This window comes from Strongylocentrotus purpuratus, unplaced genomic scaffold (genome assembly GCF_000002235.5).
Source record: "Strongylocentrotus purpuratus isolate Spur 01 unplaced genomic scaffold, Spur_5.0 spur5_scaffold_20, whole genome shotgun sequence".
NCBI lineage: Eukaryota > Metazoa > Echinodermata > Echinoidea > Camarodonta > Strongylocentrotidae > Strongylocentrotus > Strongylocentrotus purpuratus.
In genome coordinates this window covers 17,284,228-17,301,341 of record NW_022145606.1, presented here as the reverse complement: position 1 = coordinate 17,301,341, position 17,114 = coordinate 17,284,228, and the positions used below count along the sequence as shown (strand labels likewise).

Here is a 17,114-nt window from a genome sequence, read left to right as displayed (position 1 = left end):
AGATTATGATAAATAATAATAATAATAACGTTTATTTACCCAGGGTAGCCACTTCAGTTATGAAGCTGTTCTCCCAGCGGGCCCTGCATAACATAATGTTATTAGGCTTACTACCCTTCTCCAATCTAATATGCTGAGCGCCTAGCTAGAAGGTAGAAGGTCCCATTGTTATAAGTCTTTGGTATGACTCGGCCGGGGTTCGAACCCACGACCTCCCGTTCATGAGGCGGGCGCTCTAACCACTGAGCCACCATGCCCGGTTATGATATCATATCATATTGAATATCCATGCTTTGATATCAAATATATAAGATGTAGTATATAGATATGCTGATGAGAAATGATAAAGATTGTTAATCAATAGTTAGCTCTATCGGTAAGATTTTAGTTTTAAAAAATGTTATAAGGTAGAATTCTCGCCGGTTTTTTTAAATATTAATTTAGTGCTATCCGGTTATGTTCATTATTTTATTTTCTGGTATGCGTATCATGGCGAAAATGAAAAGAGAAGAACATTTTAAAGAGGGGGGGGGGGTAATGTTGATGAAGATAATGATGATGATGATGATGATGATGATGGTACTGATAATTTACACCGTTTATATGGCGACATTTCTGATTAAAGAACGTTCAAAAGCACAGGCCCCTCCAATGAAAAGTGTATTTTTCACACTTGCCGATATAGATATGTTTTGAGGCATTATTTGACATGATCTAGATTGAAGTCTCCCGAAGACAGAAAGGAATTGAGTCCTACACAGACTGAGGAATGGATGAAAAGACATAGTCCCCATATCATCCCTTCATGCGTGGTTTTGGTATATGGGGAGTGAGCCCAGAATGAGCGAAACCCAGGGCGAAGAAGAGATGGAAAAGAGAGACTCCAAACTCCCTAAACCCCTCTTGCATCATTTTACATTATTTAAATACAATTAAAGACGTCATTACTACCTAAAATATACTGGCTGTACTAGGCGGATATGCAAATGAAGGTAGCGCCCTTTCGTACGGCATGAATGCTTTTATTGGACAAAGCTGAAAATATGTAAATGAAAGTGTTTTATTTTTATCATTGCCTCTTACGGATGTTAATAATCAAAATAAAACCCATACAGATTTCTGAAGCACTGTTTCTGACGCTTACATCACTCAAAGCGCTACCAAATATGGAGTTGATTGTAATGCTTGTTTTTATTGGATAAAGCTGTCAAATATTCACAATTTTGTAACACCTTTGTCTATTTAGTGCGTGCTTTTTCGATATAGCTTGAAATTATGGTGTATGTGTTACGCCCTTTCCTAGTATACTTACTGCTATTGGCTGCACCTGTCCCACTAGAACGAGAGTGGTTACACCCTTTGCGTTCTCTCTGCTTCTCGGATCCCTTGATATTGTATACTGCTTAAGACCCAGTCATCACTTCCATCCTAACTATTGGACGAGACCAGCCGTAAAACGAAGACGATTTTATTCTACGCAGAAGTTCAGGACCAAAGCCAGCATGTGGAGTGTGATTGGGCTGATGTTGGCAGCCCTGTTCGTGGGCACGAACGCAAATGTTGTTCTTCGTAAGTACCATGATATTGAGTAATTATAAACAATATTGTATGACAAATGTTGTGTGTTTTTTTCAGCAGAAAACGAAGTTTTGTATGATATATTAAAGTTATTACGAGGGCTAATAGGGAGATTCCGCGCCTAATAACCTTGTATCATTATGTTAAATTCATTTATATTTATATTGCCCAAGTCAGCGGACTTGTGGATTACAAGGGGCAAAATACACATGATTTACAAATGTCCTGATTCTCTCTGCTAATTTGATGTGTGTGGGTGTGTGCGTGGATGTTTGTGAATGCGTTGTGCAGAGTGATATCTGTTATATATTGACCAAGTCAGCGGACTTATGGATCACAAGGGGCAAAATGCACATTATTTACAAAATTATATGCAACGCGGACTACAAATATTACATTTTTCTTCAAAGCTGACACTTAAATCGAAGAAGGCCAGATTTATGTTATTATGTACACGTCACAGACTTCGAACATTTTGTGATGTATAATTAATTCTCTATGATAATCAGATTGAAAGAGTTTATATATTTAAATACGTTGGCGTAATGCTTGATAAAAAGGTCTCTTAACGAATCGGGTTCTTGAGACGATCTGTTAACCCGTATTACCAAATGAGCTTTTTGAAAATGTTACGTTGTTCCATTAGTCTGCCCAGCACTCTTGGATTATTGCAATGGGACATGGTCATCTCTTGAAGAATACTTGGTAGACTATCAAAAGTACAGAATAGAATGCCGAAAATAAAACTTGGCACACATCCACAAAATCAATTATATAGCTGATAAGAATATTATTTCCTGTCTTAAATTGGTACTGTCTGTGCGATGGAATCAACATAGGATGATTTAATTGTATAAATGCCTTTTCGTTCTTTTGAAACAATATTCCGGATTAATTGTTAATTTCCTAATAAAATAAGATTATAATAACAATACTGCAATTTGAATCTTTGAATACATGGGATATAGGCCTCCAGTATGGAAGAGTCTCAGGTGAATCGAAGAAAATCATTTTTCCTGAGTTTTATTGTTGTTAATACGTTTGTATTTTGATTTATGTTCAAGGAAGGTGTTTGAATTCGGCTTCAATGTTTAGATATAAATCTTAGTTTGCATTATAATTACTATTATGTATATATGTATTTAATGATTAGTTCCTGCGAGGTAAACTTTTTTTTACTGGGTGGAGTGTGGTAAATGTAGATTAATGTATTGCCAGAGGACATTAGCTGCTGTGATAGGAATTTTAAAAGTACTGTATCCCTTTTGCAGCCAACATCAAATTCTGCAGAAATTTGCAGGAATTGTGTATTATACGTCACGTTTGTCCTATTTGTGAAATGTAAACATTAGCGGTAATCTGGTATTCAAAATATGCAAGGAAACCTGTTTACTTTCTGGACTTTATTGTCAAACACTATTGAGTGACTGACCGACTTCGTTTTTTCTTTGGTAATTACATATACATAAAATGAACTGTATAGTGTACATGAGCATTTGTCTATATATCAATAACCCACTTCTTGTAATGGCCAAAATTAAACTGATTAAAACTTTGCGCAGGTCAAAACATATACCATTTGGTACCGGGGTAGCAAAATCAGAATATCTACTAAAATGATTACGATTCCTAAAATCGATTCAACAATTACTAATAGTCGTTATTTTCCCACAAAAAAAGACATTTTCAAGCCCTTTCGTTTTGAAGGAAGTTCTCAATAAGTATTATCTTTCAATTCAAATTTTTCAATTTTTGGACTGCAAATGGGACATAATCTTGCCCTTCACAGTCCTGCCACGTATCCACTGGACCACAGCACCTCCACAAATTAGGGTTTGAATACCAACCTGGCATAACTAGGCTTACGGCAAGACCTTTTTTCAACATTTGCCACTCCCCATGCACACCCTGTGTAAAGGGGTAACTGATATGCTTGCGGCTGATTACTTGGACTAAATTTGAGGAAATGCTGCAAATAAGGTTAATTTCGATACGGCAAAAAAATATAATAAAAAAAAACAGTTTGACTAACTTGGAAAGAAAAATGCATATATTTCTAACTTGAAACTCACAATACGATTAAATAGTGTGCCAATATCTTTTTAAACAGACTTGATGACGCAGCTATTCATGTATTGCGCGATCGAAATAATGTCTTGTGTGAAGGGAGTATAGTATATAGCTACACTCAAATCGCACACGTATCCATTCCCAGAAGCCGGATGCTCAAGGGGCATACAAAGTATTATTATTACCCTGGCTTTAGCTCAGATGCCTTAAGACGCCAAAAACATTACAAATATATAGTTCCTATTAGGTACCCATTTCCTAATCATTGGGTGAAGAATGGCAAATGTAAACTAATGTCTTGCCAAAGGACGTTCGTGTCGAAGCGCAGGGCTCGAACACATTCCCTGACCTATCCACTAATATGACCCCTCTTCCTGGAAGAAAGACATTGATTTCGAGATCTTACTAAAAAAAAATATTAAAAAAACAAAGAGTCCGCAAAAAGGTAACCAGATTTCATTTTTTATTTTACGCAGCCTGTCCCGTCATTTCCCATGAGGACGTGGTTCGCTACATGCCTTCCGACCAGACGTCCATGCTTGTCACGCTAACAGAATGGGAAACAAAATCTGGAGAGGTCGAATCGCTCAATTGTGGTCCCTACACTGCAGGAAAAGAACTGGAGGTCGCCCTCGGCGAATGCGATATTGAATGCGAGGCTTGTAATGCGGGCGGTGCATGCTGCACCTACAAGTATCTCCTGACCGTCAAAGTTGGTGAGTAAACCCTTTCGAGACAACATTCCACATTTTGTGTTTGACCCAATAGGCCTAATTAACATTTACATAACCCATGGCCAGGTTTAAGATTAGAGCAATGACAATGACAATGACAATTTATTCTCATGTCGCCCACATTGGGGTATTGGGGAAGTTTACAATCAGTTTGAATTTGTACAATATACAATTCAAATCGAATTAATAGTTGAGTTTTATTGCAGAGGGTGCTACACACAATAATTTTTGTGAGATAATGAAAAACTGAGTGTTAAATTTGAAAGAACATATAATTAAATGACAAAATCATCTTTTATAAATGTAATGCTTCCTGGGAGAAATTTCAATTATTAAATATATTTGTGGCATTCCACCCAGTAAATAAGATCGATTGATCGATCTGTATCAATAAGGTCGATTGATCGACCTGTATTGAAAAAACACAAGTCAGAAAAAATCTTGGAACCAGCGGGATTTGAACCTGCCATCTACTGCTTGCCGGGCAGCGACTCTACCACCAGGCCATCACTGGTCCATGGCACAGTCACGATGAACTAGAAACAAATACCTAAGCTCTCCTGATTAATTCTGACTCATTAATATTCATTAGTCCGCCATAGGACATCACATTATAAATGTAATGCTTCCTGGGAGAAATATTGATACAGATCGATCAATCGATCTTATTTACTGGGTGGAATGCCACAAATATATTTAATAATTGAAAATCATCTTTGTTTGATCAAAATCGGTTCAGAGACGGCTGAAATATCCATAAATATAACGATTTCTAATATGTGGGGAGCCCCACAAAATGATAATTTGACCCAGCAGTTGAAAAAAACGAGATAGAGCCTTGTAGCCTACATTAATTCCACAGCCAATGCCGATGTTGACTTTTTGTTGGCTTTTTCATGTTGGTTATAATACGCACAGCCAGCCGGTCCAAATTTTATTATTATTAACTGATTGATTGATTAACGGTCACCGTTTTTTAATTTTATAAGTGGAGCTGAATTTGTATGATCGTATTGCCTAATTTTCACACATTTTGGGGTCTATAATTACCTTCCTAGCAATCTTAGGTCCTAACAGAGCACTAGAAATGACATAAATAAAAATAAGAGCAATAACCATGAGCTTTGAAGGTATTTGTGGTCTGAAACAAGAACTCAACTTTCCCTTTAATCAATAAAAATAACACTATCGGCAATAGTGAGAAAAATAATGATGATAATGATAATAATTATAATGATAGTAATAAAAATATTATATTTAATTATAAAGATAATACTACTACTAATATTTTTTGAACGATAATAATAATAACAACAATAATTAATGACAAAGTTGATGGAAGCAATTGAAGAAAAAAAGGAAAGTTCTTGGCACCTGTCCAGTAAACGGATATCTGAATTTATAGAATTACTGAAAATATCCTTGATATCAAAGTAATAATTTGATAAAACACAAAAAAGAGAAACATAAAGTTTAATAATATTGAACTCATAACATGTTTTGTGCACATAATTAAACTAATGAGAACAAATCATTATTTGTAAACAGCATTTTAATAAGTTTAAACGTGTTTGTACACATGGCCAGGACTTAAAAAGCTGACCCATTTTCAGTGTATTTGGTCTTTCAATTTTCTGTCTGAACGAAAGGCAGAGCCAGTGGCGGATCCAGGGGGGCCGGGGGCCCGGCCCGGCCCCCCCCCCTCCCCTGGGGAAAAAAGTGTAAAAACACGTGATTTTAACCATTTTGGGGGATGGCCCCCCCCCTTGGGCGCCAAATTTTAAAATTGTGCTCACTACCCCCCCCCCCCCCCCCCCCCCCCCCCCCCCCCGCCCACTAAGCGAATTTTCGGCCGGCGCGATTTTCAAATTTTCGGGAGCAAAGAAAAAAAAGTTGGGCCCCCTCCCCCAAGAAATCCTGGATCCGCGCCTGGGCAGGGCATACAAACAAGTAATGAAACTCGTCCCAAAGTGATTGCAAATTGCAAAGCGTTCATAATCTCATTTTCATGGGAGTATTTGAATATCAACCAGCTACAATCGGCAGGTAAAATGATTGCCACAGCGAAAACGACTTAAAATTGTCCGATCTCTTTTAATGAGATCGATTAAGTATCTTTCTAAACATAAAGAATTTTTGACCCATTAATTACAACTAGTATTTTCACAAATTTCCCATTAGACACCCCCTTATTGTCCAGAGTCAGCTTGATCTTTTTCTACCAAGGTGCCAAATTAAGCATACCTTACCTTGAGCGCATCTTATATTGCGGATTAAAGGTATTATAAAGCTTTTGTATGGGGTCATGAATTTGGAAGCATAAGCGATTTTAAAATACTCAATGATCAATGTTGCGGTTTTAAGTTGAGCCTAAAGTGATGAAATTGTAGATAATAAACTCTTTATGCTGTATAGCGCCCTCTCAAGACTGATATCACTTCATATTCATGAATCTATTTTACCAGATGGCTTCAAATACCTGTTTAAAGACAAACCAAGTCAAAGCACCTTGGTAGACTTGATGTTCTACTACGAAAAGAAATGTTCAATTTTGTGTCAATTATTAAACAGGTTAAATCCGAACCAGTATTTTGGTTAAAGTTTAGCGAAAAGGCATTTGGATTTGCCTTTATACTTGGTGCTATTTACATTTACCCTGAAAATTCTAAATATTTCAACGAGTCTATGTTTGATGACATTGTTCTTATTTTCTCATGTTAAAAAGTTTACATAATATGCTATTTTGAATTTTAGGAGATTTTAATGCAAGAAATTGAAAATAAAATCTCCGGTTATTCTGAAAATGAGGATTGCGTGAATTTGTTTTCACGAAGTGACGGTAGTGAGGAAAATCGTAACGCAAAGTAAATGCAATTTTTTTCACTACCGTCACTTCGTGAAAACAGCGACAGATTCTGATAACGATTATATCGATACTGTGAATTTTCAGACTTCTAACATGAGTTTTGAGAAGATGCAACAGCGATACTGTAATTAATAACCACGGCAAGATGTTTTTAAAAATTTGTAGACATTTTAAACTGATCATTGCACATGGTCGAGTAGGCGTGGATAAACAAGGGGATGTTACATGTGCTAACACAAATAAAATTTGATTATTGTGCCGCATCGCTCGAATGATTTCATGTTCTCAATAATAATATTGTGCGTTTGATGTATATGATCCCCTTTATGTCTGATAAACATAATCCCATGGTATTCAGATGAAATATCGAAAGCAGGTATGAAAAACGTAAAAGTGAAAAAAGGTATAAGAAATTCGAGATCAACAACGAAAAATAAAAGGCGTGTCAATTCTTCTAAAGATTTTATTAATAACATCGATCAAAGTCTAGTTGAAAATATACATTATGCCGTTGATCGTCTGGAGGGTCTCGACATTCAGGTTGATCAGGAATTAATCGATATTACGTAGTTTGTTTATTAAATAATATTTACCTTGCGGCGGCCCCAAAAGCGGAATGGTAAAAATCCATGGAAATCATAAACCGCGTAAGTGGAAGCCTTGTAAATCTGTTCGAAATGGGAAACAATTGTTTAATGCAAATTGTGCTCGGTTAAGGGCTCAGTATTTCATCTAAAAAGTCTGAGGAAGATTGACAAATTTGGTAGTATTGAAAAGGAATATACCAAATATAAGAAAATGTATTAAAAAAAGCTATTCGTTCAACTCAAAACACGGTTGTTTTTTTATGAGAGTAGACTAAAAAATGAAAAATAAAACAACTTTTGTCGAAGACGGGATTCGATCTCTTGCGTTCAAACGTTGATGTAACTAAAATTATCGCCTTAGACCGCTCGGCCATCGCACACTGATATCATACTAAGCAGTTTTCTCTGATGTTTACATTAAAATGGATTGAAAACGGCTTCGCGTGCTGGATGCTTCAACTTTTGCAATGCATTGGCACGAACTTAGATCAAGATCTATCGGCAGATGATGTTTTTGGAAGTTTATTTTCGTCTTCATGTCAACAATGCAAGATAAAATTGTCGGTAAGATCGATCGAGATTCAATTGTATTGAAATTACCGACCAATTCTTCGCACACGTACGGTATCCTCCAAGGGTGTCGATTTGTATCCGTGGTTGGGGGGGGGGGGGGATGATAGGTGCCAAAATATTTTCGGCAATGGTTCAAAGCAATCAAGAGGTAGAAGCGTGTGGCAAGTTGCACCCCTCCCAAGGATTTCATTTTAGGGGGCGGTAGTGAGCACGCGAAGCGCGGTCCCTAGGGGGTTGCGTGCAGGGAGGGGGAGTTCCCCCCGCGAAGCGCGGAAGCTTTGACGTTTCACTAAATTATTAGAGAAAGAAGACGATTCGTTGGACCGTTCTCGACTCTTAATCCTTGTTTGAATCAAGTTCCCCTTCCTCCGCGCGTAGCGCGGAAGCCCCGACGTTTCATTAGATTATTAAAGACAGAAGACGATTCGATGTACCATTCTCAACTCTTAATCCTTGTCTGAATTCATTTTCGCCCATTCCTGCGCGAAGCGCGGAAGCTTTCACATTAGAGAAAGAAGACGATTTGTTGTATCGTGTCCTTCATGAATTCAGTTTCTCCCCTACCGCGCAAAGCGCGGAAGCTTTGACGTTTCACTAAATTATAAGAGAAAGAAGACGATTCGTTGGACCGTTCTCGACTCTTAATCCTTGTTTGAATCAAGTTCCTCTTCCTCCGCGCGTAGCGCGGAAGCTCTGACGTTTCATCAGATTATTAAAGAAAGAAGACGATTCGATGTACCATTCTCGACTCTTACTCCTTAATGTTTGAATCAAATTCCCCCTTCCCCGTGCGTAGCGCGGAAGCTCTGATGTTTCATTAGATGATTAAAGAAAGAAGACGATCCTATGTACCATTCTCGACTCTTAATCCTTGTCTGAATTCATTTTCGCCCATTCCTGCGCGAAGCGCGGAAGCTTTCACATTAGTGAAAGAAGACGATTTGTTGTATCGTGTCCTTCATGAACTCAGTTTCCCCCCTACCGCGCGAAGCGCAGAAGCTTTAACGTTTCAATTAATTATTACTCTTAATCCTTGTCTGTATTCATTTTCGCCCATTCCGCGCTTAGCGCGGAAGCTTTCACGTTTCATTAAATTATTCGTAAAAGAAGACGCTTCGTTGTATCGTGTACTCTGACGTTTCATTTGATTATTACGCTTAATCCACGTCTGAATTCAGTTGCCCCCTAACAGCTTTGCCCTTTTCACTGAATTATTAGAGAAAGAAGACGATTCGTTGTACTGTTCTCTATATTAATCCTTGTCTGAATTCAGTTTCCCCACTGAAAATAATTTGTGTTACAAATAAGTTGTGACTTAATAATCTTTCTCCAAAAATGAAAAATCTTTTAAGAAATATCAGGAAATAAAATGAGTGAAAAAAACAAAATTAAAGATACAATGACGTGAATTTTAAAAAGGGTGAACGGAAACAACATAACAATTAGAGAACTATTTTATAAGTCATACTAATGTCCGAAAATCTTTCTCCTTGTCTCCGATCTCATCAAGAAATCGTCACAGAGTTCATCTATGTTTACACTGTCCAGGATTGTCTGATGTGCATTGCAGATAGCTATTTTTTCGCTTCGCGCTTAACATTTAGCTCGTTGCTTTTTTGACGCTGCGTCTTTGCATTTCACGCACTGCATTTCTATGATGCTGTTGATTGAACAAATTGAATAAATTCATCAATTCCTGATGAAGCCGTATGAGCGAGAATTCAATTTATTCTTGTCTCATATACGGTTCTCTTATTTACTTCGTATATATGTATGTATTATGAAAATGAGATAGCAAAATGTGTATATTGATGGTCATCTTGCGAGTAGTAACCATTAACTACTCTCATCGGGCTCTCATCCTTAATTTTTCTCTTCATTTTTTTTGTTTGTTTTTGATGGTGAATTATTGGGGGGGGGGATGATTGTACAGGCCATCCCCCCACCTGAAATATTGGGGGGGGGGGGGGTATCCCCCCATCCCCCCCCCCCCCCGGATAGACACCCATGGTATCCTCCATCGCAAAGACCAGTTTTTAACATGTAAACCTATGAGTATTTCACCAAGACTGAACTATTTTCCCGGTAACCATGGTTACTGGGATTTTAGAACTATTTTTTTAGAACTATTACATGGGTTTGGAATTTTACCGGGAATTTTACAGGAATAGTTAAAGTTTATGAATGCAATTACGACCAATCAGATGGCTGGATTTCTTAAGTGAGGTATATAATTCCTACTAAAGAATGCAAATGTAGACTAATGACTTGCCAAAGGACGTTCGTGTCGAAGCGCGGGCTCGAACTAGTCTGCAAGCACAGACCCTAATTTGACACTTTATCCAAAAAAAAAATAATTGTTCCTTGAGAGAAGCCTAGCCCAGCTACCTAATGGTGAGCAGCTACAGTACATGGCCTATGGTAGTCTTATAGTGCAGACTTACTTTTACGACTGACCAGGGTTTGTGCCTGCAGACTAGGCTCGAACCGCGAACCAAACGTACCACAGTCCCTGACGTATCCACTAAACCATGACCCCTCTTCCTGGAAAAAAGACACTGACTTCGAGATCTTACTAAAACAAAACGAAAAAAATACAAAGGGTCCGCCAAAAAGTAACCAAATTTCACTTCTTATTTTACGCAGCGGTGTGTCCCGTCATTTCCCATGATGACGAGTTTTACTACTTAACTTCCGGCGCAGAATACAAAGAGGTCCAGCTAACACAATGGACAGAAACCAGTGGAAAGGTCGTATCGCTCAATTGTGGTGCCTACGTTGAAGGAAAAACACTGAAGGTTACGCCCGGCGTATGCGATATTAAATGCGAGGCTTGTGGTGAAGGCGGTGCATGCTGCCCCTACAAGTATGTCCTGACCGTCGTTGGTGAGTAAACCCTTTCGAGACAACATTCCACATTTTGTGTTTGTCCCAATAGGCCTAATTAACATTTACATAACCCATGGCCAGGTTTGAAATTAGAGCAATGACAATGACTATTTATTCTCATGTCACGTCACATTGGGGTATTGGGGAAGTTTACAATCAGTTTGAATTTGTCAATTTAACATCGTACAATATACACTTCAAATCGAATTAAAGGTACTATGTCCCTTTTGCAGCCAACCTCAAATCCTGTAGAACTTTGCAGGAATTATGAATATGTCATGCATACCCTATCTGTGAAATTTAAACGTTAGTAGTGTCCTCATATTCAAATTATGCAAGGAAGCCCGTTTACTTGCTAGACTTCACTGTCATACACCATTGAGTGACTGACTGGCTTTTTTCTTCTTTGGTAATAACATATATGAAAAGAGTTAAAGTGTTCATGAGCATTTGTCTACATCAATAACCCACCTTTTGTGATGGCCACGATTAAACTGATTGAAACTTTGCGCAGCATAAAACGTATGACCATTCGGTACAATTGTCTGAAAATCAAGACTATTACTTTTGGGCTCTATAGCCCTAAAGTCGATTTGACAACTAATAGTCGTTATTTTCCCACTTGAAGACATTTTCAAGCCCCACCTTTTTTAGGGAAGTTCTAAATTAGTATTATAATTCAAATGCAGTTGGAATTTAACTTTTTCATTTTTTTGGCCTGCAAATTAGACATAGTAACTTTAATAGTTGAGTTTTGTTGCAGAGGGCGCTACACAAAATAATGTTTGTGAGATAAGGAAAAACTGAGTGTTAAATTTGAAAGAACATACAAATTAAATGACAAAATCATCTTTGTTTGATCAAAATCGGTTCAGAGACGGCTGAAATATCCATAAATATAACGATTTCTAATACGTGGGGTGCTCCACAAATATTTGATAATTTGAACCAGCAGTTGAAAAAACGAGATAAAGCCTTATACATTTTATTCCAGCCAATGCCGATGTTGGCTTTTTGTTGGCTTTTTCATGTTGGTTATAATACGCACAGCCAGCCGGCCCAATTATTATGATTATTAACTAACTGAATAATTCGTCCCTATTTTCACGAAGTGACGGTAGTGAGGGAAATCGTAACGCAAAGTGAATGCAATTTTTTTTCACTACCGTCACTTCGTGAAAACAGCGACGAATTTACGGTCACGGTTTTATTTAAAGAGGAGCTGAAATGGTATGATCGTATTGGCTCAATTTCACAAATTTGGGGGTCTAAAATGACCGTCCTAGCAATTTTAGTTCCTTAAAGAGCACTAGGAATGTCATAAATAAGAACAAGAGCAATAACCATGCACTTTGAAGGTATTTGCGGTCTGAAACAAGAACTCAACTTTCCCTTTAATCAATAAAAATAACACTATCGACAATAGTGGAAAAAATTATGATGATAATGGTAATAGTGATAATAATTGTAATAACAATATTATTTCTAATTATAATAATAGTAATACTACTAATAATTAAAAAACAAAACGATAATGATATTAACAATATAACAATAAATAATGACAAAAAGTTACTGGCACCAGTAAATTGATATCTGAATTTATAGAATTACTGAAAAAAATTCTTGATATCAATTTAATAATTTGATATAAGGCAAAAAAGAGAAACATAAAGTTGATATTGAACTCATAACATGTTTTGTGCACATAATTCAATTAATGAGAACAAAGTATCATTTGCCAACAGCATTTTACTAAGTCTAATAGGGTTTGTATATTAGTGGAGTTAAAAAGCTGAATTATTTTCAGTGTATTTGGTCTTTCAATTAAATATTTATCGACAGACAATTTTCTGTCTGAACGAAAGTTATGAAACGATCGTAGAAAGGGAATGTGCCATAGAAATACTAAAAGATATAGAACTTAACAAATCTCCGGGAAATGTGTAGGATTTTATCAGAAATTTGGGCCAGTAATTGGAGTTCTAGTTCTTTAAATGAAGCTCTTAAAGGGGAATTATCAGCCTCTCAAAGGTAAGCAGTTATTACATTGATACACAAAGATGGCAAAGATCTGGAGCTTATTAAGAATTACAGACCGATTTCGTTGCTAAATGTAGATTATAAAATTCTATCTAAGATACTTTCAAAGAGAATACAATAAGTTTTACCTGCAATTGTTGGTTTAGATCAGTTGGGATGTGTTAAGGTTAGGAACATTGAAGAAGCGATACGAATAATAGACGTCATGTCAAACTTCTTTTACAGAGAACACGCTTTTTGGGTAGCCATTTGATTTTGTTTAACATTTATTTTTACATAAGGTTTTAAAATCATTTAATTTTGGACCAAGGTTTTGTAAATGGATTAATATTTCTTAGGGTGCGTTTAATCGACACTTTTTAACCCTAGAATCACGATATTTAAAGACGTTTAGTTTAAGACACGTTCCGTTCAAGCAATTTTATCGTCGGTCGTAAAAATAAACGTGTTTAAAAACACAAACATGAAACGCTGAAAAAGATGCGTTTTGTATAATGATTCTGCAGAATCATGGTCGCTAAAATTCGATTGAACGAACGGAATTCTCAATCATGATTCTATGGCGTCATTTTCGTGGCCTGTTCCGGTTTGGGCAAAAACCGCGCGCCTGCTTTTCATGCAATTTGCGTTCACTATACCATGCTCTTTATCGTGGCCTGTTCCGTTATGTTATTCCTTGTTTTCCTTCTATAATTTTCTCTTTGTTTCTTCCTTCTAATCTTATATTATTCTTTGTTTTTTCCTTCTATCACCTTTTCTTATGTTATTCTTTGTTTTTATAAATATATCACTTTCTCTTATGTTATTCTTTGTTTTAATCATTCTATCATTTTCTCTTTATGTCTTTCCTCATGTTATTCTTTGTTTCTTCCTTCTATTCTTATGTTATTCTTTGTTTTTTGCTTCTATCACATTTTCTTTTGTTATTTTTTGTTTTTATAAATCTATCACTTTCTCTTTTGTTATTCTTTGTTTCTTCCTTCTATTCTTATGTTATTCTTTGTTGTTTGCTTCTATCCCATTTTCTTATGTAATTCTTTGTTTTAATCATTCTATCACTTTCTCTTTCTGTCTTTCCTTATATTATTCTTTGTTTCTTCCTTCTATCACCTTCTCTTATGTTATTCTTTGTTTTTATAATTCTATCACTTTCTCTTATTTATTCTTTGTTTTAATCATTCTATCATTTTCTCTTTCTGTCTTTCCTTATTTTATTCTTTGTTTCTTCCTTCTATTCTTATGTTATTCTTTGTTGTTTGCTTCTATCCCATTTTCTTATGTAATTCTTTGTTTTAATCATTCTATCACTTCCTCTTTCTGTCTTTCCTTATGTTATTCTTTGTTTCTTCCTTCTATCACTTTCTCTTATGTTATTCTTTGTTTTAATCATTCTATCGACTTTCTCTTTCTGTCTTTTCTTGTGTTATTCCTTGTTTCTTCCTTCTATCACTTTCTCTGTCTGTCCTTTCTTATATCACATTCACTTTCTCTTCCGTTATTTTTTGTTTTAATCATTCTATCGACTTTCTCTTCCTGTCTTTTCTTATGTTATTCTTTGTTTCTTCCTTCTATCACCTTCTCATTCTTTGTTTTATTATTGCGATCTATGCACAAAACAGCAGTCGACAGTCGGCCGTAAACAATTCCAGAAAGCTCGCGCCGAAGTTGACCTATACTTCCTGGGTCAAACTGCGCAGTGTGATGCGCAGTGGCTGGGCTCGAAATGAGCTAGAATCAGCGTTAATGGAAAATCGCTTGAACGCTTTCCCGCAGTGACCTTGTTTTTGTAACGGCGTTTTGATTTGTGATTCATGTTTGTGATTCTAGCTTCGAAAAATCGCGTGAACGCACCCCTCTACTAAAGCAGAAAATTGTGTTATAAATGGATACACATCAACAGGTTATGTCAAGGTTGAAAGAGGAATAAGGCAGAGAGATCCCCTCTCTCCTTATTTATTTGATTTGTGCATTGAAATTTTAGCTCATATATGATGAATAATAGTCATCAGATAAAAGGAATCAGTTTTGGAAATACAGAAACAACCCAAGTTCTGTACGCATACGATATAACGCTTTTCATTAAAGATTCGAATTCATTTAAGGAAATTAAACAAATTATTGAATGTTTTATAGCATTTCAGGATTAAAGTTAAACAAGGGCAAGACATTCATTTTACCCGTAGGTCCACAATTATTCACTCATACATTTCCGTTTGTTAAAATAAAAGGATTTATTTTTCAATACACGAAGATATCAAAGAAAAAATGAATTATAAAGAAATATTGAGCAAGATAAAAAAAAAAAAAAAAAAAACGTGGTGGAAGCATGGTGATTTAACATTAATGGGGAAAATTCAATTAATGAAAGTATATGGCTATTCTAAATTGATATATTTATCATTGCTATCAATCAGTTCAAGAATGGCCGTATAGCGAAATTGAAGAAATATGTTCCTATATTACTATATTTAAATTTGTTTATGATATTGTAGAAGTAGTTAGTGAATACGTCTACCTTGGAAGTACTTTATTACATGTAACTATAAAAACAAATTAAGCAACTCAATCAAGCTAGACGAGCAATGTATAGTCTGTTATCTCAACCTTACCAACTGCACTTACCTATTTATAACCTCCTGGAATTACTTGATCAACTTGTGTTGCCATTCTGCTCTATGGAAGTGAGATATGGAGATTTGAAGTGCTGCATTATCTTGAAATTTCCACATGAAATGTTGTAAGCAATTCATGTATGTGAGCAAAACAACGGCAAATTGTATGGTACTTGGTGAATTGGGGAGGCTTAAACTTGAGAAATATATCGAAAGCAGAATGATAAGCTTCTGGTGTAGGATTGTATATAGTGGACAAAATTAATTGTCTGGTAAGGTGTATATTATCTTAAAATTACTCTTTGAGCACAATATCTATCAGGTACCTTGGTTAACAAAAAATCAAGCTGACTCTGGAAAATATGGGGAGGTCTAATTCATGGGAAATTTGTGAAAATATTAGTTGTGATTGGGTTAAACCAATTGGAAGGGCGATTGAACGATTCCCGTGCCCAGTATTGGTCTGCTTGTTTGTAAGATAATGCGAATCTTCAAACATTCTTTATGTTTAGAACGATACTTAATCGATCTCATTAGAAGAGATCGGACAATATTAAATCGTTTTCGCTGTGGCAATCATTACCTGCCGATTGTAGCTGGTAGATATTCAAATACTTCCAGGAAAAAATGAAGTTATGTACGCTGTGTAATTTGTAGTCACTTGGGGATGAGTTTCATTACTTGTTTGTATGTCCTGCCATTCGTTCAGACAGTTTTTCATCGATAAACAAATGTATTGAAAGACCGAAAAAACTGAAAATGGATCAGCTTTTTAACTCCAATAATGTACAAACACGTTTAAACTTAGAAAAATGCTGTTTACAAATAATGATTTGTTCTCATTAATTTAATTATGTGCACAAAGCATGTTATGAGTTCAATATTATTAAACTTTATGTTTCTCTTTTTTGTGTTTCATCAAATTATTAAATTGATATCAAGGATATTTTCAGTAATTCTATAAATTCAGATATCCGTTTACTGGACAGGTGCCAAGAACTTTCCTTTTTTTCTTCAATTGCTTCCATCAACTTTGTCATTAATTATTGTTGTTATTATTATTATTATTTAATTTTTTTAATTATTATTATTATTATTACTATTATTATATTATTTTCTTACTATTGTGGATAGTGTTATTTTTAATTGATTAACATTAATT

General features: G+C 35.9%; 1 protein-coding gene across 1 annotated transcript in view; it reads left to right on the top strand.

Moving 5' to 3' along the window:
• Nucleotides 1–1,391: 1,391 nt before the first annotated feature.
• Nucleotides 1,392–17,114, top strand: part of LOC105442002 (fibrillin-1-like) — a 44,560-nt gene continuing 28,837 nt past the window's right edge. The window contains exons 1-3 of the mRNA XM_030992893.1: nt 1,392–1,569; nt 4,125–4,364; nt 11,055–11,294. Of these exons, the coding sequence (XP_030848753.1) occupies nt 1,503–1,569; nt 4,125–4,364; nt 11,055–11,294 (547 nt within the window). The 5' untranslated portion in view covers nt 1,392–1,502. The remainder of the gene's footprint in view (nt 1,570–4,124; nt 4,365–11,054; nt 11,295–17,114) is intronic.